Raw genomic sequence first — 24976 nt, forward strand, 5'->3', positions numbered from 1 at the left:
AAGCACTACCTCATCATTTTCATAGATGAGGAGGACTTGTGCCGATATCATCGAGGCAAAACCGACAGCGGTAGAGATTGGCCATGATTGGGGGCTTGAAGTCGTAATTGCAAGAATTTTGGGATATTACGGTTACACAACATGTCGTTGCGCCGTGGGGGTACGGATTCCTCGCAATCCGCAAGTGTCGTAGCAAGACCGCAAATGGCATAGGATCGATCGACAAGCTTGAGGCTGAATGGTAGATTGGGCGACAGCCATCGCAATCATGGCTGCATCCATCTGCATTTCACCCTTGACTTCGGTCTCCCAGCAAGCCGACTCCGAAGCAGGGTGGATCGATGATCCATCACACATGTCAAATCAGCATGGTGCTTCCAACATCAACATGACATCACGACTTCAACATTCAGATTGTGTTGACGATTGAGGCGCGCACAATGTCGGGGGTGAACAATATTGCATGCCCGACTAGGCGCTTTGTTTCCAAGCGTCGACTTGCTTTTAAATTAGCTTTTGAATCCCCTATAGAAGTGACAGAAATCGCAGTATTTGCTCGGCAACTGTACGCGATCGACGCGAACGGTGACGCTTTGTTGTCGGGTTTTGCACGACAGCCATTATCTTCTGGATTGTACATTTGTTTTGTAATATTTTTGCTGGTACTACCTCTAATTAGTTCACTACGATTCAGACGAGGAAACTTGTCATGGCTTCGAATGAGGACCCAACTCCCCTGGCCTCAGACCTACCTGGAGGCTGGCTGGAGACGCCGGCAGAACCAAGTCGACAACAGTCATATGTGGGCTCACGATACCCGAACCAGGATGACGGCTCAGTCACTCTCAGAGCTCCTCACAGCGAACCCACGGATACAACCTTCATTTCCAAAGCGTTAAACACGAGTAGCCAGAGCTATTACGGCGCAGAGGGTGCTGGGCATTTTACAGACTCCAGTCATACCACTGCAGTGCCATCACCAGATAACGAATCGTCAGCACCTGATACGAGCCGGGATCCTTTGGAGCGAAACACTGCCACACATGGTAACTCCGTATCCCTCCCTATTCCCAATCATGGCTATCTCCAACAACAAACCCCTGATGGGCCCGTGGAGGAGCAAGTGGTTCTAGGAGACGACTCCTCAACTTCTGAGCATGAAGATGAAAGCGAAATCAAAACTACCAAAGCCAGTACGAGGCCAACCCTACAATCGCGACAATCACAACCGATGACCGAAGAAGATCTGTTTCGTGTGTTGTCCCGGCGCAGGACCAGTCAGAGCCAGGGGCTGAGCAAGGCCAGGACCGGACAATCACACAACAGTGCGGAGGAGGATGAAGGAATCAACAACTTGATATCGAAGATGTTTGGACACACGAGGCAAGCCGCATCAGAGGAGGAAAAGACTAGACATCAAGGTGTCATCTTCAAGCATTTGACCGTCAAAGGAATGGGTGTCGGTGCTGCGCTTCAACCCTCTGTTGGCGACTTCTTTCTCAACCCAGCTAGGTTCGTCAAGAACTTGTTCGCAAAGGGTCCCAGGAAGGCAGCAGGCAAGCCACCTGTGCGTACCATTCTTGACGATTTTTCCGGTGTGATCAAGCCAGGAGAAATGTGCTTGGTCCTCGGTCGGCCAGGCTCAGGCTGCTCAACTTTCTTGAAGATCATTGGCAATCAAAGATTTGGGTTCGAGGAAGTGGCGGGTGACGTGACATATGGCGGTACAGACGCCGAGGAGATGCGCAAGAAGTATCGGTCTGAAGTCCTCTACAACCCAGAGGATGATTTGCATTACGCCACACTCAAGGTTAAAGACACCCTTGAATTCGCCTTGAAGACCAAGACTCCCGGGAAAGACTCGCGCAACGAAGGCGAATCTCGCCAGGACTATGTGCGCGAGTTTTTGCGAGTCATAACCAAGTTATTCTGGATCGAGCACACCCTCGGAACAAAGGTGGGCAATGAGCTCATTCGCGGTGTATCTGGAGGAGAAAAGAAGCGTGTCTCGATTGCTGAAGCCATGGTTACCAAAGCGTCCGTACAAGCCTGGGACAACTCTACGCGTGGCTTGGATAGTTCGACGGCACTGGAGTACGTCCAGAGTCTTCGCTCCTTGACGAACATGGCACGGATTTCCACCTCAGTCGCCTTGTACCAAGCTGGAGAATCGCTATACGATCTGTTCGACAAGGTGTTACTCATCCACGAGGGCCGCTGTTGTTACTTTGGCCCTACTGAGAAGGCTGCAGAGTACTTTCAGCGCCTTGGGTTCGTCAAACCCGAACGCTGGACCACGTCTGACTTCTTGACTTCGGTCACAGACGAGCACGAACGACACATCAAAGATGGCTGGGAGGATCGTATCCCCCATACCAGCGCTCAGTTCGGCAAAGCTTTCGCCGACAGCGAACAAGCTCAGAACAACATGGCTGAGATTGAGGAGTTTGAGAAAGAGACGCGACGACAAGTAGAAGAGCGTCAAGCCGCTCGAACAAAGGCTACGCACAAGAAGAACTACACGCTGTCTTTCCCCAAACAAGTCATGGCTTGCACCAAGCGCCAATACCTTGTCATGATTGGGGATCCACAGTCTCTTGTCGGAAAATGGGGTGGAATCGGCTTCCAGGCGCTCATCGTCGGTTCTCTGTTTTACAATCTCCCAAACACCTCTGCAGGTGTCTTTCCAAGAGGTGGTGTCATCTTCTTCATGCTGCTATTCAATGCCCTCCTCGCCCTTGCTGAGTTGACGGCTGCATTCGAATCGCGACCAATTCTGCTCAAACACAAAAGCTTTTCCTTCTATCGGCCGGCGGCATATGCGATTGCCCAAACTGTCATCGATATACCCCTCGTTCTGATCCAAGTCTTCATCTTTGATATTGTGGTCTACTTCATGGCAAACCTTTCGCGAACAGCTTCCCAGTTCTTCATCTCGCTTCTGCTTCTGTGGATCATCACAATGACCATGTACGCTTTCTTCCGTGCAATTGGAGCGCTTGTTGGTTCCTTGGACGTGGCTACCCGCATTACGGGTGTCGCTATCCAAGCCCTGGTTGTCTACACCGGCTACCTGATCCCTCCATCGAAGATGCACCCCTGGTTCTCCTGGCTGAGGTGGATCAATCCGATCCAGTACGGGTTTGAAGGTCTTGTCGCAAACGAGTTCTACAATCTGGATATCCAGTGCGTTCCTCCGTTCATCGCGCCCCAGGTCCCAGGTGCCCAGGAGCAGTATCAATCCTGTGCGATCCAGGGAAATACGCCTGGATCCCTTACGGTAGCTGGGTCAGACTACATCAATGCTGCGTACGGCTACAAAAGGTCGCATCTGTGGCGTAACTTTGGAATCATCTGCGCAATGTTCATCTTCTTCGTGGCTCTCACAGCGTTGGGTATGGAGCTGCAGAAGCCTAATCGCGGAGGCGGCGCTGTCACAATCTACAAGCGTGGCCAGGTACCAAAGACTGTTGAAAAGGAGATGGAGACCAAGAGTGTGCCCAAGGATGAGGAATCCGGCAAGGGCGAACCGATCACCGAGAAAGACTCTGGCAACAATGAGGAGTCAGGTAAAACGGTCGAAGGCGTTGCTAAAAATGAGACCATTTTCACGTTCCAAGACATCAAGTACACCATCCCCTACGAGAAGGACGAGCGTACACTACTTAGCGGCATCCAAGGCTTTGTCAAGCCAGGCAAGCTTACAGCGCTTATGGGCGCCTCAGGTGCTGGCAAGACCACTCTACTCAATACGCTCGCACAGCGGATCAACTTTGGTATTGTCAGTGGAGACTTCCTTGTAGATGGCAAGCCACTTCCACGCTCCTTCCAGCGTTCGACAGGATTCGCCGAGCAAATGGATGTCCATGAGTCAACGGCCACAGTCCGTGAGGCTCTGCGCTTCTCAGCACGTCTACGGCAGCCAAAGGAGACTCCTCTACAGGAGAAGTACGACTATGTGGAGACCATCATTGACTTGCTTGAGATGAGGGAAATTGCTGGTGCTGCCATTGGCGTTCAGGGCAATGGCCTCAACCAGGAGCAACGCAAGCGCCTGACGATTGGGGTCGAGCTCGCCAGTAAACCTGAGCTCCTCATGTTTCTTGATGAGCCAACGTCGGGCCTCGACTCTGGCGCTGCCTTCAATATCGTTCGCTTCCTGAGGAAACTGGCTGATGCGGGACAAGCCATCCTCTGCACGATTCATCAACCCTCTGCTGTCCTCTTTGAGCACTTTGACCAGCTTCTCCTTCTCAAATCTGGTGGCCGCACCGTGTACTTTGGTGAGCTTGGGCAGGACTCCAAGACGCTGATTGATTACCTTCAGGACAATGGGGCGAAGAAGTGCAAACCCCACGAGAACCCGGCCGAGTACATGCTCGAGGCCATTGGTGCAGGCGATCCCAACTACAAGGGACAGGATTGGGGCGACGTCTGGGAGAAGTCTTCGCAGAACCAGAAGCTCACCGAGGAGATTCAAAGCATCATCTCTGACCGGCGAAATGCTTCACAGAACGAGGAAGCTCGTGATGACCGCGAATACGCCATGCCGTACGCTCAGCAGTGGCTGGCTGTGGTGTCTCGAGGCTTCGTTGCCATCTGGAGAGATCCTCCGTACGTCCTCGGTGTTACCATGCTGCACATCTTCACCGGTCTCTTCAACGGCTTCACCTTTTGGAACCTGGGCAACTCGCAGATCGACATGCAGTCGCGGCTCTTCTCCGTCTTCATGACCCTTACCATCTCGCCTCCTCTGATCCAGCAGCTGCAGCCCCGCTTCCTCAGCGTGCGTAATATTTACGTGTCCCGCGAGGGCAACGCAAAGATTTACTCGTGGACGGCCTGGGTCTGGGGAACCATTCTTAGCGAACTTCCCTACCGCATCGTCGCCGGCACTCTGTACTGGTGCTGCTGGTACTTCCCACCAAACTTTCCCCGCGACACGTACACGGCCGCCAGTGTCTGGCTCTTCGTCATGCTCTTCGAGGTCTTCTACCTTGGCTTTGGTCAAGCGATTGCCGCCTTCAGTCCAAACGAGCTTCTCGCCTCGCTCCTTGTCCCGCTCTTCTTCACCTTCATTGTGTCCTTTTGCGGTGTCGTCGTGCCTTACAACGGCCTCCCGAGCTTCTGGCAGTCGTGGATGTACTGGCTCACGCCGTTCAAGTACCTGCTCGAAGGCTTCCTCGCTCTCCTGGTCACGGGTCAGGAGATCCGCTGCGAGCCGAGCGAGATGGCGATCTTTCCCTCTCCGCCCGACCAGGATTGTCAAGCGTATGCTGGGTCCTTTGCGCAGCAGACGGGTGGCTATGTGGAGACGCTGCAGGACGGGAACTGTGGATTCTGCCAGTACGCTTCGGGTGACGCGTTTGCAGCCAGCTTCAACGTCTTTCCCCGGTACATCTGGCGCGACTTTGGTATGTTTTTAAACTTTTTTTTTTACACTCTTACCTTGCCACTCCAGCTCGGAACAATGGGAACCTACAGATTGACTAACTTTTGTTCGCACGCAGGCATCATGTGGGCGTATATCTTCTTCAATTTCGCAGTCGTCTTTGTCTGCACCTGGCTTTATCTCGGTGGCTTCCGCGAGATCAAGGACGTCTTTAGCCCGGCTGCGAGGAAGCAGAAGAAGACACGGGCGAAGCAGAGACAGAATGGCGATGAAGCGTGATTTCCAAGTGTCTTCGTAGTCTGATTAGTAGAAGCCGTCTTTTCCAATCCGAATTGCCAAAGTTCAATGCAATCTCGGCCTCGGCCCATCAGGCACAATAGCTGGATACCTACCAGCATGCCTACAATGGCTTACCACGGTAATACACACAGTAGGCACAGCAGCAATAAGGCTGGACGACACAGAGGCTCGGCTCGGTACAGCGTGCGGCGCAACAAGGTTCGGGTGAAGTCGTAGCTCACCCCCGCGGCCGGAACATCTTGGCTTTTTGGAGACAGGAACACGGTAATGTGGGGGCAGGGGAGGGGTGGCCACTTTTCTTTTTTGGCAAGGGCTTTGCATCATCGCGTTGTGACGACTGGTTTCCCCGCGAAATCCCCTTTTCGAGAAGATGGAAGCGGGTGTGTGTGTGTGTGGCGAAATCCCCTTTTCGAGAAGATGGAAGCGGGTGTGTGTGTGTGTGGCGAAATCCCCTTTTCGAGAAGATGGAAGCGGGTGTGTGTGTGTGTGTGTGGCGATGTTGGTTGGGGTTGAGAGTCGTGCATGTGGATGGAAGGTTGAGAATGGTGTGGTCACAGGACTTGTGGTAACTGGTGCCGGGGTGAGATGAGCTCATCATGACAACGCAATACCACTTCCCAGAGTCCTACGGTACAGATCTTCCCCCAGGCGCGCATCTCCCACCATGGGATTTTTTTTTTGGTTTCCTCGGCGGTGCTATTGCTTGACACATACATACCTTGTCAGCCCTCCTTCCTGTGCGCGATTAACAGACTGGGGCCGTGTGTGGGAATGGCGAAACAGGTCTATACCGGCAGTTTGCACGCGCATTGAACGCGGGCTAAGCGTGGCATCGTCCAGGGGACCTGAAATGCCTCATAGAGTAAGTAGGATGGAAGCTTGGCTCAAGGACGGAAAAGCACACCTGACAGCCGGCCACAGCCTTGGCCTGGGCTTTCCCTGGGCGTAAGGGAAGTGGCAGTGGCAGTGGCAGTGGCAGTGGCAGTGGCAGTGCATGACCAGATGGAGCCAATCAGGGAGATGCAAGGGCAAGCCAAAGTCAGCTGTGTTTGCGTCTACCGGTAGGATTGATTGTTGCATCTTCTTCACAATGGGGGCCCGGTGCAGTCAAGTCGAGTGAAGACGGGTACGGTTAAGCGGGAATGGGGAGCCAATGGCATGGATGATGAAGTGATGCGGCGCTCTGACCCGTTTCCGGCCAACGGAAATGTGGGCAAGGTAGAGTCAGTCGCAGGTCGAGAGAATGTCAGAGAGTCTTCGGCCAGCCAATGCGAGGCCGCAGCTTAGTATGCAAACCCTTTCTTTGATCCCCTGTCACGAGGACGAGGACGAGGGCGACTTGCCCGCAGAGAGGGAGGGGGACAAAATGAGCATGGTATGGTAGCGGCAGAAGCACCACCAGCAGTCAGTGTGTTTGCAACTTTGCACACGGCCAGAGTGAGATGGACGTTGTTACTTGTGCGTGGTCGGCAGGTCCAACGGCGCGTGTTGGCTGCCGGTCGCTTGTTCCGAAGACAGCCAGACCAGCCTCTGTCTTGCTCCGCGTTATTTTCGTCGCCCTGAAGCCGAACAAGACTCCCACCACGAGAACACGTAGGTTTGGCCAATCAGCTCGGCTTGCGCAAACGACCGTCCGGCCCACAGCTACACTGCTGCTGAGGCATGTCGTCGGGCTCAAGGCTCATCCTGCTATTAAAGAGAGCGTGGACCCCGGGCTTCCTTTCGTTGCAAGCCCACTTCCTCTTCATCTGACCCAAGACTTTGTCCGTCAACCGGTGTCAAAACAACAGCGATTTCGTCTTTATTCGACCTCGACGACTTCTCCTTTTACCTCTACCTCTACTTGCACATCTACATCCACATCTCCCCTCTTCACAGGCACAATGGTCTCCCAAACTGTCAACAAGACCAATCTCCACCCCTCGGGTGTGCAGTGAGTTCCCGGCGTGGAAGAAGAAAGCAGCAGCAGCAGCAGCAGCAGCAGCTAACCTTGCATCCACCAGGCCAAACAAGGAACACACTGAAATCGAGGAATCTCTCCACGACAAGGCACACATTGACTACGACCGTGTAGCTATTGTAAGCAGAGACGCCTGATGAAATTTCCCTGTCCACTCCAATACTGACTCGACCTTTTTCTCCTCCAGATTGCCAACCCTTCAGTCGCTGCTCTCTACGAAGATGCCCTCGTCTACGAGACAGGCTCAGCCATCACAGCCTCTGGTGCCCTCTCGGCATATTCTGGTGCAAAGACGGGCCGCTCGCCCTCAGACAAGCGCATCGTGGAAGAAGACTCTTCCAAGAATGAAGTTTGGTGGGGACCTGTCAACAAGCCGATGAAGGCTGACGTAAGTGCTTTCTCTTTTCTTTTCTTTTCTTTTCTTCTCCTCTCCTCTTCTCTCCTCTTCTCTCCCTTTCCCCTTTGGGAATCCTCGCAAAAGTCGCAAAAGTCGCGTCAGTCTGGAGCGAAGATGGGCGGCAGACGTCATTGGTCATGCACGCTAGGCGCATACCCGAGGAGAGGAAGTCGCTGCCCGCATCCTTGCACGTGGCGGCCTGGGGGGGCTTGGAGCTTGGCTGCCCCGCATCTGTCCGCATCATCCCTCCCCATCAGGAAGATCATCACGTGCTTTGTCTTTCATGTGAATTCACTGTGGCTGACATGACATCCCTAGGTCTGGCGTATCAACCGCGAGCGTGCCATTGACTACCTCAATACCAGGAAACGCATCTACGTCGTTGATGGCTTCGCAGGATGGGACGAGCGCTACCGGATACGCGTCAGGGTGGTTTGCGCTCGTGCCTACCATGCTCTCTTCATGCGTAACATGTTGATCCGTCCGTCGAGAGACGAGCTTGAACATTTCACCCCAGACTATACCATTTACAACGCTGGAGCCTTCCCCGCAAACAGATACACTAGCGGTATGACTTCATCGACGTCGGTTGCGCTCAACTTTGCCGACAAGGAGATGGTCATCCTCGGCACCGAGTATGCTGGTAAGATTTGTGAACCCACCTCACTAAGAACGAATCTAACGATCCCATAGGTGAAATGAAGAAGGGCATTTTCACAGTCCTTTACTACGAGATGCCCGTCAAGCACAACGTGCTCACGCTGCACTCCTCTGCAAACGAGGGCCAGAACGGCGACGTCACCGTCTTCTTCGGTCTTTCCGGTACTGGCAAGACCACCCTGTCAGCCGACCCCAAGCGTGCCTTGATCGGTGACGACGAGCACTGCTGGAGTGACACCGGTGTCTTCAACATTGAAGGAGGATGCTATGCCAAGTGCATTGGTCTCTCTGCCGAAAAGGAGCCCGACATTTTCGGCGCCATCCGCTTTGGATCGATCCTGGAGAATGTCGTCTTCGACCCCGTGACCCGTGTTGTCGACTACGACGACGACACTCTGACCGAGAACACGCGCTGCGCATACCCCATTGAATACATTGAGAACACAAAGATTCCTTGCATCTCGTCGCAACATCCCAAAAACATTGTCCTCCTCACCTGCGATGCCCGCGGCGTCCTTCCCCCCATCTCCAAGCTCAACCCCGAGCAAACCATGTACCACTTCATCTCTGGATACACCTCCAAGATGGCTGGAACAGAGCAAGGCATCACTGAGCCACAAGCGACCTTCTCCTCGTGCTTTGCTCAGCCCTTCTTGGCACTCCACCCCATGCGCTACGCCAAGATGCTCGCAGAGAAGATTCAAGAACACAACGCTGACGCCTGGCTTCTCAACACTGGTTGGGTCGGTGCGGGCGCTTCCACCGGTGGCAAGAGGTGTCCCTTGGTAAGATTTCTCCTTTCCATGTACAACGGTAACTAAGCTAACGCTCCTCTCCAGAAATACACCCGCGCCATTCTCGACGCCATCCACTCGGGCGAACTCGCAAAGGTCGAGTACGAAACCTACGAGACTTTCGGTCTCAGCGTACCAAAGACGTGCCCCGGCGTTCCCGACGAGCTGCTCAACCCGGCCAAGTCGTGGAATGGAACGGCCGACTTCAAGGGCGAGGTGGACAAGCTGGGTAGGCTGTTCATGGAGAACTTCAAGAAGTACGAGGACCAGGCTACCGACGCTGTCCTCAAGGCGGGACCCCATGTATGCTGCTGCCCCCAAAAACACTAGACGCAAACATGTGTGCGTGTGTTTATCTTTATTCTTGGACATGAGGCCGTTTTCTTACGACTTTTTTTCTACAGATTGGCTGAGGAAAATGATTCCCCGTGTTTCTGGTATTTCTCTTTCCCCTTGGTTACAGTTTTCGCGGTCGATTCGCTCGATCTCAGCGGCTCTCTTTACCTTTTTGTCCCCGACGCCTTTTCTCATCCAACGAGGGGCTGTGTTTTTTCTGTCTGCATCTATTTGTATATATGCGCTTGGAGCCAGCCATCTTGATGTCGATGGTTTAATATCGACATGGACATCACTTGCATAAGTAGCCGTAGTTTTTATTTGGTATCGGGAAAAAGGGGGCAGAGCCACGCTAGCGAAGTTTCTTAGGAAATTTGAACCTTTACAAGAAAGACAGGTCGATTCTTTGTTGATGTTGATGTTGACGAACATGTTCCTTTATAGTGAAGAGGTGGGAATTGTGTGGGGGTGGGGGAGTGCTGCATGATAGATTGGGAGAGACTGGGTTGGTGCATTGCATTGCATTGCATTGCATTGCATGTGATAAGCTTTATCGAGTGGAGGGTTCTCTGTAACATGGTACGTCTTTCGATAGTGCGATTGCGACATTGAAGTGCGTACTTGGCCTTTTCTTATCTCCCTCGCTGTATGTGTGTTGTGGCATCAATAGAGGAAGCGGTTTACTGAAGCTTGGGTTTAGATTCATTGCAGGACTGGGAGTGACTGCCTTGTCTTCCTGTCTCTCTCGCTTTCCGTATTTTTCGGTCTCTCTCCACTGGGGCCTTTCTCTGTCTCTCTCTATTGGAGCCTTTGCAGCCCACATCTACAATCATGGCCTCCAAAACCCTCCCCACAAAAGTAAACCCCACATCCGTACTCCACACCTCCCTATCCTCCAGCCCGCCCCTCATCACCAGCGCAAAGGGAAACCACCTCTACCCATCCACCGGCCCACCCATCTTCGATGCCTCAGGCGGTGCGGCCGTGTCCTGCATCGGGCACGCGCACCCACGCATGCTACACGCCATCTCTGCCCAACTTTCCAAGACCGAATACACATTCAGCCCGCACTTCAGCACACCCGCGTACGAAGCACTCGCGCAGTTCCTAGTCGATAGCACAGGCGGTGTCATGAGCAAAGTGTTTGTGACGGGATCTGGGAGCGAGGCAATCGAAGCCGCAGTCAAAATGGCACGACAGTACTTTGTAGAGTTGGAAGGGGGAAACACGCAGCGGACCAGGTTCATCGTCCGGGACAGGAGTTATCATGGGAATACCCTGGGCAGCCTCGGGGTATCTGGACATGCGGCCCGGAGACGGATTTACGAGCCTCTGCTCATGGATACGGTATCTTTTGTTGCTCCCTGCTATGCCTATCGCGATCTGCGCGCCCAAGAGAGCGAGGAGGCATATGTGCGGCGGTTGGCCCAGGAGTTGGATGAAGAGTTTACACGGCTGCCGTGCAAGAGCGTGGCAGCTGTCATTCTCGAAACCATGGCTGGTGTCACGCTGGGTGCTGTTGCGCCGCCCCCCGGCTATCTCGCGGCCATGAAGACGGTGTGTGAGAGACACGGTGCGCTCTTCATCCTGGACGAAGTCCTTTGCGGAATGGGCCGCACCGGAACCCTGCACGCATGGCAGCAAGAGGGCGTCAGGCCGGATTTACAAACCGTGGCTAAGGGACTGGGGGCGGGTTATGCGCCGATTGGGGCGCTGCTGGTCGGGCGCAAGGTTGTGCGTGTGTTGGAGCGGGGGACGGGTGGGTTTGTCCATTTCCAGACGTATCATGGACACGCGGTGAGTTGTGCGGCGGCGTTGGAGGTGCAGAGTATCGTCAGGGATGACAAGTTGCTGCTGAATTGTAGGCGAATGGGCTTGCTTTTGGGGGAGAGGTTGAGGTGGAGGTTAGGCAGGCATGGGAATGTGGGGGATATCAGAGGGAGAGGGTTGGTGTGGGCTGTAAGATACTAAAATGTTTCCTTTTCTCCTTTTATTTTTTTCCTAGCAGACGCAGACTACATGTACGACATGTACAGCACTACTGACACTCCGAGTAGATTGAGCTCGTCGCTAGCAAAGCTACAAAAGCACCCTTCCCAGTGACCGACAAGATCGCTCCACGAATCCATGCAAAGGGACTGCAGGACTTTGGTATTGCGCTTATGCCTGGAGGCGGTGTAGCAGATGGCATCAATGGGGATTTGATAATCCTCGCGCCAGCGTATAATATTACCAAGGAGGATGTGGAGCTGATGGTAGATCTGACGGCGAAGGCGATTGAGAATGTATTAGGCGCAACGGATGAGATGGTAAGACTATAGTGGTTATAGTCACGACTCACACGGTAGCGATGAGACGATCTTACAATGGAAGTTGATGAATAACACATATCCAACGTCACACCAACCTCAGACTATGAAAAAACTCGGTCCGAAAGCATCGTGCCCTCCGACCATGACAGACTTCCTCCCGATACTAAAGCGCCTGGCCCCACCACCACTGTACAAACCAGCACCGCAATTAATCTGTCCAGTGCGCAGAACAAAGTGATTGAGCCGGAGCTACTGGAGCTGTATAGGACGATGGTAGAGAAGGACGTCGATAAACAGGTAGGTTTCTTGTACAAGTACGGTACTTGTCTTTATTCACGGTAGTTTGTGCAGGGCAGATAGACGCGAATGTCAGAGATGTAGATGTACGGTAGATGTTTGATGTAGAAGTATACTAAAGTTAATAAAACAGGTGTTTGACTTGCCCGCACTGACAGATGTGAAGCTCGGTGTCGACGGGCCAGAATTTGTGTCGGCGCTGGCGTTGACAGATGGATCTGTGACGGGAGGGGGCGGAGATGATGGTAAGATTAATTCGAGTCGTGTACATGTAGTTTGGAGCGCGAGTAAGCTCTTTGGCATGAGCGGGTTCAGAGTCGTAAGTCTTATCCTCGATCCCATCCCGCAGAAGATAAACACTAACCCCAGCCCCCAAGGCTGCCTCGTATCCCAGCACAACCCAGCCCCACACTCCGCCGTCTCTTTCCTTACCATGAACCACGCCAACAGCCTCTCAGCCTCCTACCTCTCCTCCCTGCTGACCAGTCCGCACCTCCCCTCCCTCCTGTCCCTCAACGCACAACGCCTCAGCGCTTGCTGTCGCATGCTAACCGATGCCCTGCGCTCCTGGGACATCGAATTCGTCGCACCCACGCACGGTATTTTCCTCTTCGCGAGGCTGGCAAAAGGGGCGAGGAGCGCGGGTGAGGAGAAGGAATTTTATGATCGCTTGGCTGTCCAGAGGGTCCTTGTGGGTCAGGGGAGGTTTTGCAAAGGCGTGGAGAATGATTATGGGTGGGCGCGGATACGGTTCAGTGTGCCGACGGAGATTTTGGTCCAGGCGTTGAAGAGGATCAAGGTGTTTCTTTCATTGGCAGAACGGGCGGTTGGAGGTGGTGATGGGGTGTTTTTCGATTGATGGGTTGACTGTGTGCTTCGGGTTGAGAAAATCCAGTTTCCTAGGTTGTTGCAGTTACGTGATGGACAGCGACCACACTTCAATGACTTTCGAATGGATTTGAGAATGTGTTATAGTACACGGACAGGCTCTGCTCTTTTATTTACACTCACACGTTTGCCGCTTCATCAGGAGTAGCTGTGGCTTCATCAGAAGTAGCAGTCGCTCCATCCAGAGTAGCAGCCACTTCATCAGAAGTAGCCGTAGCTTCAAGAGGAGTAACAGTCGCTTCATCAGAAGTAGCAACCACTCCATCAGCAGCACCACTCTCCCCACTCTCCCCCTCCCCCTCCCCGAGCGGCTCCCACGGCTTCTCCAACCCAACCGCCACCTCGCCTTCCTCCATCGCCCTCTGCGCCGCCTGTTCCTGCGCCCTCCTCAGCTTCCTCGCACTCACCACCGCCCGAGGATTCATCCTCTTAGCCACCGGCACCGTCGCGCCAGCACCCATTTCCACCAAATCCACGAGCGCAAACGCCTTGCGTGCAAACTCGCGAATCTCGTCTTGATTCCGCAATAGCACGTCTCCATGTCCCGTATAATGGGCACTCAAGACGCCAGTTTGGCCGCCGAGTTTGCCGGATTGCAGGGTGCGAAAGGACACCATGGTGTCGCCTACCATGCCGGTTATAGACTGGCGAAAGGAAACTGCGCTAAAAAGGTACTTGACTGGTTTCGTGCTTTCTGGCGCGTCCTCTGTCTCGCCAGGAATGGTCCATGTGGGAATCTCGAGCTCGAGATCGGGTGCCCATAATCGTCCCCCTTGCTCGACGTTCAACTTCACTTGTTCTAGCCACTCCTTCACCACTTCCACGCTTGATGGATTTTTCATCTTCAGACGTGCGGAACTGCGGAACCGAATGTCTACTGCTTTATTTGGGAGCAGGACGTTGTGGATGCGCTTGTCGAATCCGAGAGTCAAATAATGGAGCCGGGGATTTGAACCGGCACGTCCAGTGCGCATCTGGATGCGGAGGTCGGGTAAGAGTTGGCCGCGGTTAAACGAGGGTTGGATGGCAGAAGGGATAAAGTCGTAGATTAGAGAGGGGCCTTGCATTTGGTTCGTTGCGGTAAACTGGGGTGAAGTGAGGAGGCTGGTAAGGCCGGGCGTGAAAGGATTAAATGTCAACGGGGGAGCGACAGTGGTCGTGGTGGGTTCCGGAGTGGTCGTGGTAGGAGGACTGGTGTTTAGTGGGAAAAGGGCTTGGCCTAGTTCAGCGCTCATAAAATACTCAGATTTAGAAGACCAGCTGCCCGCAGCTTTAGGCGGTGGTGATATGTCTGCTGCGGAGCGATGCATCGCAGCTACCACGCGGTCTACATGGGCAGAATAAGTCTCTGGCGTACTCACGGGTTTGTCAGTTGCTTCCTGGTGCTCTTCTTGGTACTCTTCCTGGTGCTCTTCTGAAACCTCTACATCTTTAGGCGTAGCAGATTTTGATTTAGGCATCAAGTTGCGCCCAAACGCTGCCTTCCTGTTCTTTTGATCAAGAGCATTCTCGGCCAGAAAGACAGGCATGAGGTAATTGCTGTCCTTTGCCACTTCCACAATCTGTGCATCTATCGAGTGCGTTACCTGATCGTTCAGGGGAAGCAATCTGATGAGAAGTCGCTCAGCTTCTGCAACTGCACTCCCGTCGAGGCCACGAATCCATATCTGCACAAGTCAGCCATGTAACCAAAAGATTAGCAGAATTGTCACATACAATAGCCCCATCGACCTTTTCAATCACCGTCCGAGTCAGCATCGACACTGTATCAATATCGATCTGTGAAAACATCGAGGCCAAATGTTTTGGCTTCGGTATTTTTCCTTCTGCTAGGACTCCGAGCCAAGGTCGCAGATTGAGGTGCTTGGACTCGGTATTGGCTAAAGCTTCTTCGATGTCGTTCGTTGCATACTCTGCTGTGGTTTTATCTGCTGTGATGCGGAGAATGCCATGCTGCTGATGAAACTCAAACTTTGCTCGCCGTGTCTGCCCGATCTTGTCAAGGACTGTGTCGCTTTCTAGAGGCCATTAGCAATGAACTGATCCAGCATCAAGAACTGTGCGCACCGCCAACATTGAGCAGCGCAATCTGCCATGGCTGCAGAGACATCTCAATCTCGCCGGGAGCTTCTATCTCTTCCAATGGTTCCAATTTCCAGCATTCTCTCAAGATGCGATCCACCATGAGCTGCTTGCTGACAGACATCTTCTTTGGTCTGATGGTGACATCGAGGCCGGGAAGTCGGTCCATTATATCCGTAGTTCCTGGTTGCCATTCGGAGCGTTTCACAGGCCGCTTGGGTGTGCCGTTCCCAGACGTGAGACCTTCGATGACCTTCTTGTCGACATCATGGCTCCTGACGTGCTTGGCGATGGAGTAGAAGGCTGCCAATTGCCAATGTGTAAAGCCAGTATTCAATGTCTTTTGGAGCTTGACGAACGTCGCCTGCGAGACATGCTGTGGCTCGTTAGGCTCACCAGCAATTTCGGGACGCAAATTTTCGATTTGTCGATGACTCTCGTAGCGCGTGAGGACTACCTTTTCCTCGTTCAGCGAAGCAGCAAAATCAGGAACATAGGTTATCGGCGCCCTTTTGGGCCGCGTCACAGCAGAGTCGTCGATGCCCAAATTTTTATTCTTGTCTGCAATCTCGCTGACGACCAGAATCTCCGCATCGTCCCCCAGTGTCTTGATACCTCCTAGTCTAGCCGAAGTCTCACGGACAGTCTTTCCCATTCGCTTTCGAACCCTGTTGAGCGGTTCCTTTTGTCGTATGATTTTCAGAGGTTGTGGCTCCGCTTCTGCTGATGCATCTTCGCTGGAAAGATGAGCGGATGTGGAAAATCGGGAACGAGAAGTTTGCCGTGCAAATCGAGGAAACGATGGGCGGGCAAATTGGACATCACATCGTAGGCAAACGAATGCACTGGGAGCACGAGGCGCAAGCATAGAGAAGAGGCGGCTGAGGCGTCAGTATCGTGGTCATTGGACTGCTCGCATTGCGAGGGCTTGCAAATGCGAACTTTCTGTCGTGACCGCCTTTGGCCTTGCCGATTCTGCCAGGCGCGGGCTCACGTGACACGCGTCATTCTCCAGTGATTCTCCAGCTCCAAACCGTTCGTGCGAGACAATGGCAGGATTTTTTTTTGGCTGATCTATACAAAGCGATTAATACATTATATACATTCTAATATAAACCAATCTCCCGGAAAAGCTAGACAGGACGTCGCCAGCTGCACAGATCCTCTCTCAGATCAAACTCATCGACTTCGTGGTGAGGACGATGGCGTGCACGCGCAGCCTCTGCTTTCATCTGAGAGGCCTGTTGCTCCAGACTGCCCCTGCCGCGCACACCTGGCCCTTTGGAGTGGGCATCAGCAGGTCGCAATGTCTCGTGTGACTTGCGATGCGTGCTACTGATTCCACGCGTGTGCCTCGCCTCACTTTCGCTCACCGAACTGCTGCTGTCCGCTGTTGCAAATCGGACGGGCTGGTGTCGTTGCGGGTGTGGGTGCGAGTACGGCTTTTCTCGGTCGCCCCAGCCGTCTCCGCCGGCAAAGATGTCTTCAATACATTCGTCTGCTTTCAGCTCGCCTGGCTGCGCTGACCAGTAGGCAGCTAGGGTGCGCCGGTACATGTCTTGCAGCTCGCCCGCTTCTCGAGATTTGCTGTTCAAAGTTGGGGCAGCTGTCGCCAGGTCAGTAGACGACCCACAAGCCAAAGGCGGAAAACATACCTCCAGACTCCTCCAGCTCGGCCTGTTCGCCAGCCATGATGCCTGCAATACCGCTGAAGACTTGGGCTGTCTTGAGCGCAGGCGCAACAAAGTTCTTATCGCCCTCGGTCTGCTTCATGTAGATGCCCACATTGAGTGTGCTATTGACTTTGCTGTCCTGCATAAGATAACGCCTCTTGACGCCAGCATCTTCCCCTGGCGCAGGCATCATTTCGCTGGGTTCCACATATTCTGCGAGGTTCAGCTTCACATGTCCCAGAGTGATGCGCTCGCCACGCCCTGAGCCACCACCATATTCTTGAACGACCTCGAACTCGATCCAGCTCTCCTGAAGCATGCCATTCTTGTCGACAGTCAAGCGGACGGGGAGCGAAACGTCGTAATTATAGAGGACTTTGTGATCACGGACAGGACAGTTCTCGGTGCGGCCGCGGTGGTCTGCAGCAGTCGAGTGGGATAAGTGCCACTTTATGAATGAGGATCCAGAGGCAAGCGGGACGTTGTTGAGGTCAATAATCTACATGGTCTCGTCAGGTCGCTGTGGTGCGTTGGGTTATTTGTTATGTGCAGTGGTGTATTTCTCACTCTCAGGTAAAGGTCGAATTTCGGCTGTGCTTATGTCAGACATGATGTTGTCTTGTATACATGTATACTCATATAACTAGAAATATATATATCGTCATCGCTGTACTCACCCGTCGGTTCTTGGGCACTGCAATAGTGAGCGTTTGAGTCGCAAAAGCGACAGCGCGGCTCGTGGCCATGGCTCACCGAAGGCTTGCATGTTGAAAGGGCGAAGAGGGAGGAGAATAGGACGAGAGATGCGCGACGTTGGTTGGCACGCGTCCCCGGCCGAGTGTCAGTCAGGCTGAGGGAGGGTGTGACAGGGTTGTGGCGATGAAAGCAGCAGCAACGACGGACGAGCTGCGAACAACCGTTCTCGAACCCTCTTCGGCCCTTTTCTCTCCATCGTCCCCGACACGAACGTCTGGCACCCTCCCCTCCGCCCCTCCCCGCCAACACCAAGATGAACTCCTCACAGCCACACCAGCCATGCCCAAAACGACGACGCCAGCCGCAGATTCAGATCCATATCCAGATGCCATTGCTGACTGTGTTTTGACCGCGTTTGACCAGCTCCCCGAGAAGCGGAAACCTCGGGAGCGTGGTGATGGCCTGAGGGAATGGGTTCCACTCGCCGGCATAGTGGTATCTCAAGGTACATACACAATCGCTCATGTGATCCTGGCAGCTGTTCCATCGCTTACGCTATGCTCATGATTTGACAAAAGGCGATAGACTGGCATGTGTCTCACTAGGGTAAGCTTACCGGTACCGTCATCAATTTATGTTTTTCTTTGACTGCATCTTGATCCTTGAACACGGTACATAGAATGCAAAGTCAAAGTCTGCGGCAGCTTGGACAGAAGAATTCGACCGAAAGCCAATGTGATGATGAATCCAGGACAAGACCAGATATTAAACACTTCGGCCAAAGTTTGATAGTTGTCGGCCGTTCAAAGCCATCCAAAACCACAGACAACATGATCCACAGAGTATGACTGACTGACCAATGTGTCAGCACGGGCATGAAATGCCTCCCCTCCAACAAACTTCCCATGGCCAAGGGCACTATCCTTCACGACTGGCATGCTGAAGTCGTGGCCATTCGAGCCTTCAACCGCTACCTCTTGGACCAATGTCTCCAACTCAGCACCCCACCGTACACCCCTTCCGACTTTCTTCGACAGCGTTCAGCAGACGAGTACACCGACTCTGAATACCAGCCCTTCACCATCAAAGACAACGTACGCATCCACATGTACTGCTCCGAAGCCCCCTGCGGCGACGCAAGTATGGAACTCGTAATGTCCACTCAAGAAGACGCTACACCCTGGACCACTGCCCCTGCTACCGTCACCTCCCCATCAGCATCAACATCAACATCAAAACCACCACCACCAACACCCACCACCGAAGCAGCCCTCCGCGGCCGCACCAACTTCTCTCTCCTCGGCCTCGTCCGCTGCAAACCCTCCCGCCCAGATGCCCCCCCAACCCTAAGTAAATCCTGCACTGACAAACTCGCCCTTGCACAAGCCACCTCCCTCCTCACCAGCACCACCACCCTCTTCCTCTCCCCCTCAAACGCCTATCTCACCACTCTCATCCTCCCCACCTCGCAACACATCCCCTCCGCCTGCTCCCGCGCCTTTTCGCGCTCCGGCCGCCTAGGCGCGCTCAGCGATGCGAAGATCCAGGGCTGGAAGGGCGGCTACAAGTTTCGCCCTTTTGAGGTGATGAGTACGACGAGGGAGTTTCGGTGCTGTAGAAGAGCGGTGCTGCGTGGCGAGAAAGCAGTGCCGAGCAACCTCAGCGCGGTGTGGACGCCGACATGGCAGGAGACATTGATAGGCGGGGTGTTGCAGGGCAGGAAACAGGGGGATGTGAGAGGTGCGAGCCGGATTTGTAGGAAGAGGATGTGGGGGTTTGCGATGCGGATTGCGGGCGTTGTTGGGGCCGTTGTTGGTGGAAGAAGGGTGTTGGGCAAGAGGACGTATGGCGAGGTCAGGACGGATGAGGTGTTTGATGCGCGGACGAGGGTGAAGGAGGATATGAAGAGTGGGGGTTTGCAGGGTTGGGTGGGGAATAGAGGGGATGAGGAGTTTAGTCTTGATGAGGTGCGAGAGTAGAAGAGAAGAGAATCACGACTTTTCATCATCATACCCATCCCCAAACTCTCCTTGATCCCATCATCATTCACCCTCCCCCACTCAGCCCCCCGTCCACGCCTCCACACCTCCCTCCCCCTCTACAAAAACACCCCACCCACCTTCCCTCGACCCCCACCTATCTCCAATGACCTCCATCACACCCACCATCTCCCCCCTTTTCCCCTCGCCTCGTCTACCACCACCTCCAACACCGCATCCACCTCCTCCATACAAAGCCCTCGCATCCCCCCTCCGTCCTGGCATCTTTCCCACCAAGACTTGTAGATCTAGCGCCGGCGCCAGTATACCTAATAGTAAGGGGACGTCAGTGCGGGTGGCGAAGATACTTGGAGATGTGGGAGGTGGGGGCAGTGTAGTTTTGTCCTGCGGCGGCGGCGGCGGCGGCGGCGTTTTTGTGGTGGTGGTAGTTGGATTAAGAAGCAGTGTGTGCAGGGAGTAAGTGCGGGTTAGATGTGAGAGTGTGGTTAGGAAGGGGGATATTAGGGCGGGGCCGGAGGTTGAATTTTTACGGAAGAGGGGTGTGAGGGTTTGAGCGAGGTTTGTGAGGAGGAGGAAGGCAGGTTTGGGTTGGTGTTGGTGTGGTAGTGGTGGTGTTGCAGGAGTCGGAGCTGGAGCTGGAGCTGCGGAGTGTGACAAAGGGGTAGGATCAAGGATAGGCGCGTTTGCCGCGTCATTGAAAAGCATTTCCTCGTCCGATGCTTCGTCCTCGCTGTCAGCAACGACTGTTCGTTTGGAGGGTTGTGCGGTAATGTTAGGTGTATGCTCCTCTGCCGCCACCACAGTCTCGGTTACTTGCTGCTCATCCCCTTTTAACGTCACCGCTGGTCTTTGACATCGACCTTCGAGTTCATCTCTGATTTCATCGACGGCTTCCTTGACGCCTACAAAGTCAAAGACGCGCATCATCTTGACTCGATCGAGGAGTTTGGTTGCAATGTCTTCTGCACTGGCGTCGAGCTGGACGTCGTGCAGGGAAGAGCAGAGGGAGGACAGGGTGGCATGGCTGTTCTGCAACCGCGCAAGGATAACCCTATACAGTGCCAACACGTCAAAGTTTCCCGTTGTGTCAATGACCGCAGCCATGGAACCTTCATGCTTGAGTAGGGAATCGGCAAGTAGCATCCTGCAGATCTGGTAGACGTTAGTGTTCACGTCCATCTGATGTGGTCTCTTGCCACTATTTCTTCACACCACCTAATATCCCCCAGAACAAGTGGAACGCAACAATGCATCAGGAAAAAAGAGTATAATTAAACGCCACAATCAAAACCACACTCCACAACTCACCGCACCTGCACCCTCATCTCCCCAAACCCCAACCGCCCTCCCAACCTCTACACCCCCATCAAGCGCCCTATCCAAACTCTCCACGCCCGTCTGAATCCATCTATCCGTATCCCGTGTCTTCACCGGATCAGTGCTGAAGAACTCCTTTATCAAACCAGCGACCTCCTCTTCGCGGAGAAGGTGTGCGGCGAGTTGGGGTTCTGCAGGACGCGTGGCTTCTTGCACTTCCATGGAAACTTGCGCTTGGTTGGCAACCGTGCTGCGGACTTACCACGGTGAATTGAAGATTTGTGGCACCTGTGAGTATAAAGTGAGGAGTGGGAATGTACCCAGGTTGGGTGGTGACGATTGAACTTCTCGGAATGCATTCCGACGAAACCGGGGGGGGGGGGGTCGTTTAGGAAGAAATTCGATCGATCATGGGTACTAGATCGGCGACCGCGTCGCCAGCCAGTCCCCGGAAATTTTGGAGATCACAATCAAAGCTGTTTGTGTTACGTGCCAAGACCAAGTTCATCAACACATGTACTATTTCACAAGACTCACGCCTTTCATAAAAAAAGTCTTGTTGAATTCAGGTTTGAAAGCGGAAAGCAGGTCGCAAGGAGGGGAAGGAGCTGCCTGTATGGATCCCATCCTCATGTGCCCATCTTCCTAAACACATACTGTTTATAAGCTATACAAAACTTCATGTCCCCCATCCTCTGCCCCGCTCTCATATTAAAACATGCCTTTGAAGTGAAAAAAAAATGTACCAACAAAATTTGGCCTTCTTTTGAGGTTGGACTCAACTCGAGCCAGCCCAAATGCATGCAACCCAGTATATGTGTGAGTTGCCTTATCCAGACCGCGTTTCTGCTCAAAAGTCCAAGATACTCCGGCGCCATCCAAAGAGGGGGGGGGGGGGGGGTTTGGGGGTTTGGTGCTTTGATTCCGAGGAAGGGATGGATTATGATCGACGGAGTAATAAACAGAAATCGTTGCCGCCTTGACTTTGTGATGCGTGTACTGTCAGCCACATTTTGCTGAAGACCAAACAAGACTCCCACTTTTCATGGTGCTGATATACACCGACCCATGACAACTTCATTAGTCCATGTAGCCTATTATTCAAGCAGGACGACGACGTCCGCCTTTCAAGCTCTTCACCCGGTTGAGGAATCCACCATTGGGCTTATTCTCGCTGGTAGGAGATCCAATGCTCTCAGTGGTCATGGCCCGGGTCAAGGCGTTGCGACCAGGTGGCGACGATCCCTCGCCTTCAGCTTCATTTGCCTTGATTGATGCACCCTTCGCCTCGAATGCCTTGTCGTAATCGTCGCTAAAGAACGGATTACGCTCAGTGGCTTTGTTCTGTGACAATGCTCCAGCGCTGTGGGAGCCATTAGCACCATTGGGACTCGTGGCGCCATATCGAGGATCTGGAGAGGTAATGCGAGGTGCAGATTCACCAAAACGAGGAGGGTTACGGGGCTGCGAAATGCCACGGAAGCGCTGGGCAATCGACTTCTTGCGGCCAAGCCCGTTCTCAGCCAGCTGCTTTTGCCTTTGAGCCTCGTAGTCTTGCTCGATAGCCTTGCGTGATGCTGGAGCACCATCAAGGAAGGTCGAAGTTCCCAGGCCGTGTGTCGGTTCTCCGTGCAACACATCATCTCTTCCCTTGGCGCTAAATTCAATCGTGGGCTTCTTCCAGTCGTTCTCGATTCCGCCAAAGTCTGTGAAGCCCTCTGCCCCCCTGCCATGAATACGGTCGAGGTCGATTTTGGAATTCAGAGGCCCTGAGCCACCCAGTGAGTTGTTGGCTGATCCTGCCGGGAAGGCATGCATCGGCGCATTCTGATCCTTCTTTCGGTTGCGGTGAGGTTGGACCGCGTCATACGGACCGTCGTGGTGAATCATGCTTGGACCGTAGATGCCCGTGACATCGAGCTTGTCGATCAGATCGAGACCCTGCGGCTTACGAGTACGTCGAGAACTAGACTTGCCATCTTTACCACGGTCCTCACGCTCTCTGCGGCGTTCCCTACGCCTGCGGTCATCATCAAGCGAGCCTTTGTCGATGACGGAAGACTCGGAGTTTCGGCGGGGGCGGCGATTCTCGCGGCGCTCAGGGCTGTTCGGGTGTGGTGGGCGAGAACCAGGCTGGCCCCGCGGTCTCGGGGGCGCTCGAGGGCCGCCTCTCATCCGCTCGCGCTCCTCTTCGGAGCGCGATGGACGATGGCCTACACGGGGATCGGTGCCGCTGCGAGCTGCGGCGGGCCGGGGAGGTGCGCGTCTCCTCTCACCATCATCGATGGTAAGGTTGTTCTGTGCGAGCGAAGGGTAGTCAGCAAACCGCATCACAAACTGGTGGAAACGCTCCATGGTGAGTCCAGGTTGCCCCTGCAGAGGGCGAGGTGAGGTGGGTGCTTTAAAGGGCGAGAAAAAGTGTGCCAGCTTGTGCGACGTGGTACTGGTGGCAGCCAGCATCCAGGCCGTCACAGTGATGGTGCTACATGGGGATTGGGGGGGAAAGGTGGCGGTGACAGGTATGGGTACATACAAAGAGTTCTTCGGCAGCGGTGCCAAAGGTGGACTTTTTGGGCGAGTCCTTCATGGAGGCTGACATGTCGACGAGATCGCGCGAGGCCTCCTTGTTGAACTCCTTCTCAAAGGTGGTGAGAAAGGGATTGCGCGACATTGGACGGCTGCCCGAGCTCGAGCGGTCGTTGGTGGCGGGGTGGAAGGGGTCGTTGTTGTTGTTGTTGTTGGGAGGCGAGGGAAATGCTGGGGACGTGGCTCGGTTGCGGAATGGGTTGTTGGAGGATAGGTTGAGGGCCAGGCCGGGCGAGGGACGCCGCTCTGCAGATAAGAAGGCCAGGCCGTCAGCGGACTACGCGTGGTTTCGTCACGTCACTGCCCAAGCGGGCAGCGGCGTGGACGGTGAAACAGGCGATCGAAGGGGGGGGTGGACTTACCTGGCATTGACGGCTCTGCAAACATGCTGGCGCTGTGCTGCTATGAACCCTGCTCAGAAGCCCCAGTCACACGAATCAGCAGCGGGCGCCAGGGGAGCCGACAGGCCTGCGCGGAGCAATTGTTGGCTGGTGAGCCGTGACGCGCGCGCTGCTCGCAATCCTGTTGCTACGACTCAGGCAGCTTGGGCACTGTGTGCAACGCTTTCCGTGGCGGTCTTGAGCACTCAGCAACACCGATAGGAAAAGGGGCGCAATTAAGACTGGCGGTACGGATGATGGGATGGGCGTGTTTCGCCTTGAGGATGCAGAAAGGGCCCTGGGCTGGGCGCCAACGGTCTGTTGCGGGTGGTGAGCGGGGCGATGTGGGATTGTGCGTGCGGGTGTGCAGGCGAGTGAGCACCGCGGTGAAGGGCGACTGATTAGTGGGCTTGAGTAGAGAGGCTGATGGTAGATTTGTAGTCTACTATGTATGCAATGGCTAGCTAGTGAATATAGCACCAGGCCAGAAGGGCTCGCAATAACGCAGGCAGGTCAAGGGACAGGCAGACCGGAAGGGGTGGGGAGGATGTGGGAGGGCGAGATGAGCCAAGGGAGAAATAGAGAAATAGAGAGAGAGAGAGAGAGAGAGAGACCTGAAAGGTGGAAGAAACCTCGGAGGGGAAGGGGGGTGGGGTGGGGAGGGGAGGTGGGAACGGTGAAGGCGGCAGTCAGTCTAGTTTGCGATGGGCAGGAGGCCAGGAGGTAATATACTGTTGCGCAATTCCTAGTCTCCTTTCTTCACGACCGGTGCAGGCGCGGCTCGAGCCTTTTGAGCAGTCGGCGGGCTCAGTGGCTCGTGTTGCAATGTTGCGTGGCACCCGCCTGTGATTCGGGCGGGGAGGGTCACGAGTCTTGGGTGACTAGAAGGCCAGCTCCAAGCCGGTT

The 24976-nt window shown here is 54.2% G+C and overlaps 8 protein-coding genes across 8 annotated transcripts; 4 read left to right on the top strand and 4 right to left on the bottom strand.

Annotated features, from left to right (window-relative positions):
- Positions 1 to 709: 709 nt before the first annotated feature.
- IAQ61_011439 (uncharacterized protein) lies at positions 710 to 5671 on the top strand (the record flags this gene model as incomplete). Its single annotated transcript, XM_066099198.1, has 1 exon — positions 710 to 5671. One exon carries the CDS (start codon positions 710 to 712, stop codon positions 5669 to 5671), a length of 4962 nt encoding a protein of 1653 aa, XP_065950717.1.
- A 487-nt stretch (positions 5672 to 6158) lies between these two features.
- IAQ61_011440 (uncharacterized protein) lies at positions 6159 to 10291 on the top strand. The gene is made up of 6 exons (XM_066099199.1): positions 6159 to 7625; positions 7696 to 7771; positions 7840 to 8040; positions 8368 to 8692; positions 8743 to 9494; positions 9549 to 10291. Exons 1-6 carry the CDS (start codon positions 7135 to 7137, stop codon positions 9831 to 9833), a joined length of 2130 nt encoding a protein of 709 aa, XP_065950718.1. The 5' UTR covers positions 6159 to 7134; the 3' UTR covers positions 9834 to 10291.
- A 364-nt stretch (positions 10292 to 10655) lies between these two features.
- Positions 10656 to 13307, top strand: IAQ61_011441 (uncharacterized protein; the record flags this gene model as incomplete). Its single annotated transcript, XM_066099200.1, has 4 exons — positions 10656 to 11798; positions 11897 to 12148; positions 12380 to 12448; positions 12582 to 13307. Coding segments are annotated over 4 exons (2190 nt in total), but the record flags the coding sequence as incomplete, so codon positions are not given.
- A 148-nt stretch (positions 13308 to 13455) lies between these two features.
- On the bottom strand, positions 13456 to 18040 carry IAQ61_011442 (uncharacterized protein; the record flags this gene model as incomplete). The annotated part of the gene is made up of 6 exons (XM_003843952.2): positions 17769 to 18040; positions 17074 to 17590; positions 16577 to 17024; positions 15404 to 16299; positions 15053 to 15354; positions 13456 to 15003 (listed from the first exon to the last, which is right to left on the bottom strand). The coding sequence occupies exons 1-6, from the start codon at positions 17835 to 17837 to the stop codon at positions 13456 to 13458; spliced, it is 3780 nt and encodes a 1259-aa protein (XP_003844000.2). The 5' UTR covers positions 17838 to 18040.
- An 86-nt stretch (positions 18041 to 18126) lies between these two features.
- IAQ61_011443 (uncharacterized protein) lies at positions 18127 to 19766 on the top strand (the record flags this gene model as incomplete). Its single annotated transcript, XM_003843955.2, has 3 exons — positions 18127 to 18292; positions 18366 to 18393; positions 18656 to 19766. The coding sequence occupies 3 exons, from the start codon at positions 18127 to 18129 to the stop codon at positions 19764 to 19766; spliced, it is 1305 nt and encodes a 434-aa protein (XP_003844003.2).
- An 81-nt stretch (positions 19767 to 19847) lies between these two features.
- Positions 19848 to 20966, bottom strand: IAQ61_011444 (uncharacterized protein; the record flags this gene model as incomplete). Its single annotated transcript, XM_066099201.1, has 1 exon — positions 19848 to 20966. The coding sequence occupies one exon, from the start codon at positions 20964 to 20966 to the stop codon at positions 19848 to 19850; it is 1119 nt and encodes a 372-aa protein (XP_065950720.1).
- Positions 20967 to 21071: 105 nt separating this feature from the next.
- IAQ61_011445 (uncharacterized protein) lies at positions 21072 to 21326 on the bottom strand (the record flags this gene model as incomplete). Its single annotated transcript, XM_003843956.2, has 1 exon — positions 21072 to 21326. One exon carries the CDS (start codon positions 21324 to 21326, stop codon positions 21072 to 21074), a length of 255 nt encoding a protein of 84 aa, XP_003844004.2.
- Positions 21327 to 21534: 208 nt separating this feature from the next.
- Positions 21535 to 24823, bottom strand: IAQ61_011446 (uncharacterized protein). Its single transcript, XM_066099202.1, has 3 exons — positions 24053 to 24823; positions 23638 to 23936; positions 21535 to 23402 (listed from the first exon to the last, which is right to left on the bottom strand). The coding sequence occupies exons 1-3, from the start codon at positions 24075 to 24077 to the stop codon at positions 22206 to 22208; spliced, it is 1521 nt and encodes a 506-aa protein (XP_065950721.1). The 5' UTR covers positions 24078 to 24823; the 3' UTR covers positions 21535 to 22205.
- Between the last annotated feature and the right edge of the window lie 153 nt (positions 24824 to 24976).

Source organism: Plenodomus lingam, assembly GCF_022343315.1.
Source record: "Plenodomus lingam strain CAN1 chromosome Unknown scaffold_20, whole genome shotgun sequence".
Classification (NCBI taxonomy): domain Eukaryota; kingdom Fungi; phylum Ascomycota; class Dothideomycetes; order Pleosporales; family Leptosphaeriaceae; genus Plenodomus; species Plenodomus lingam.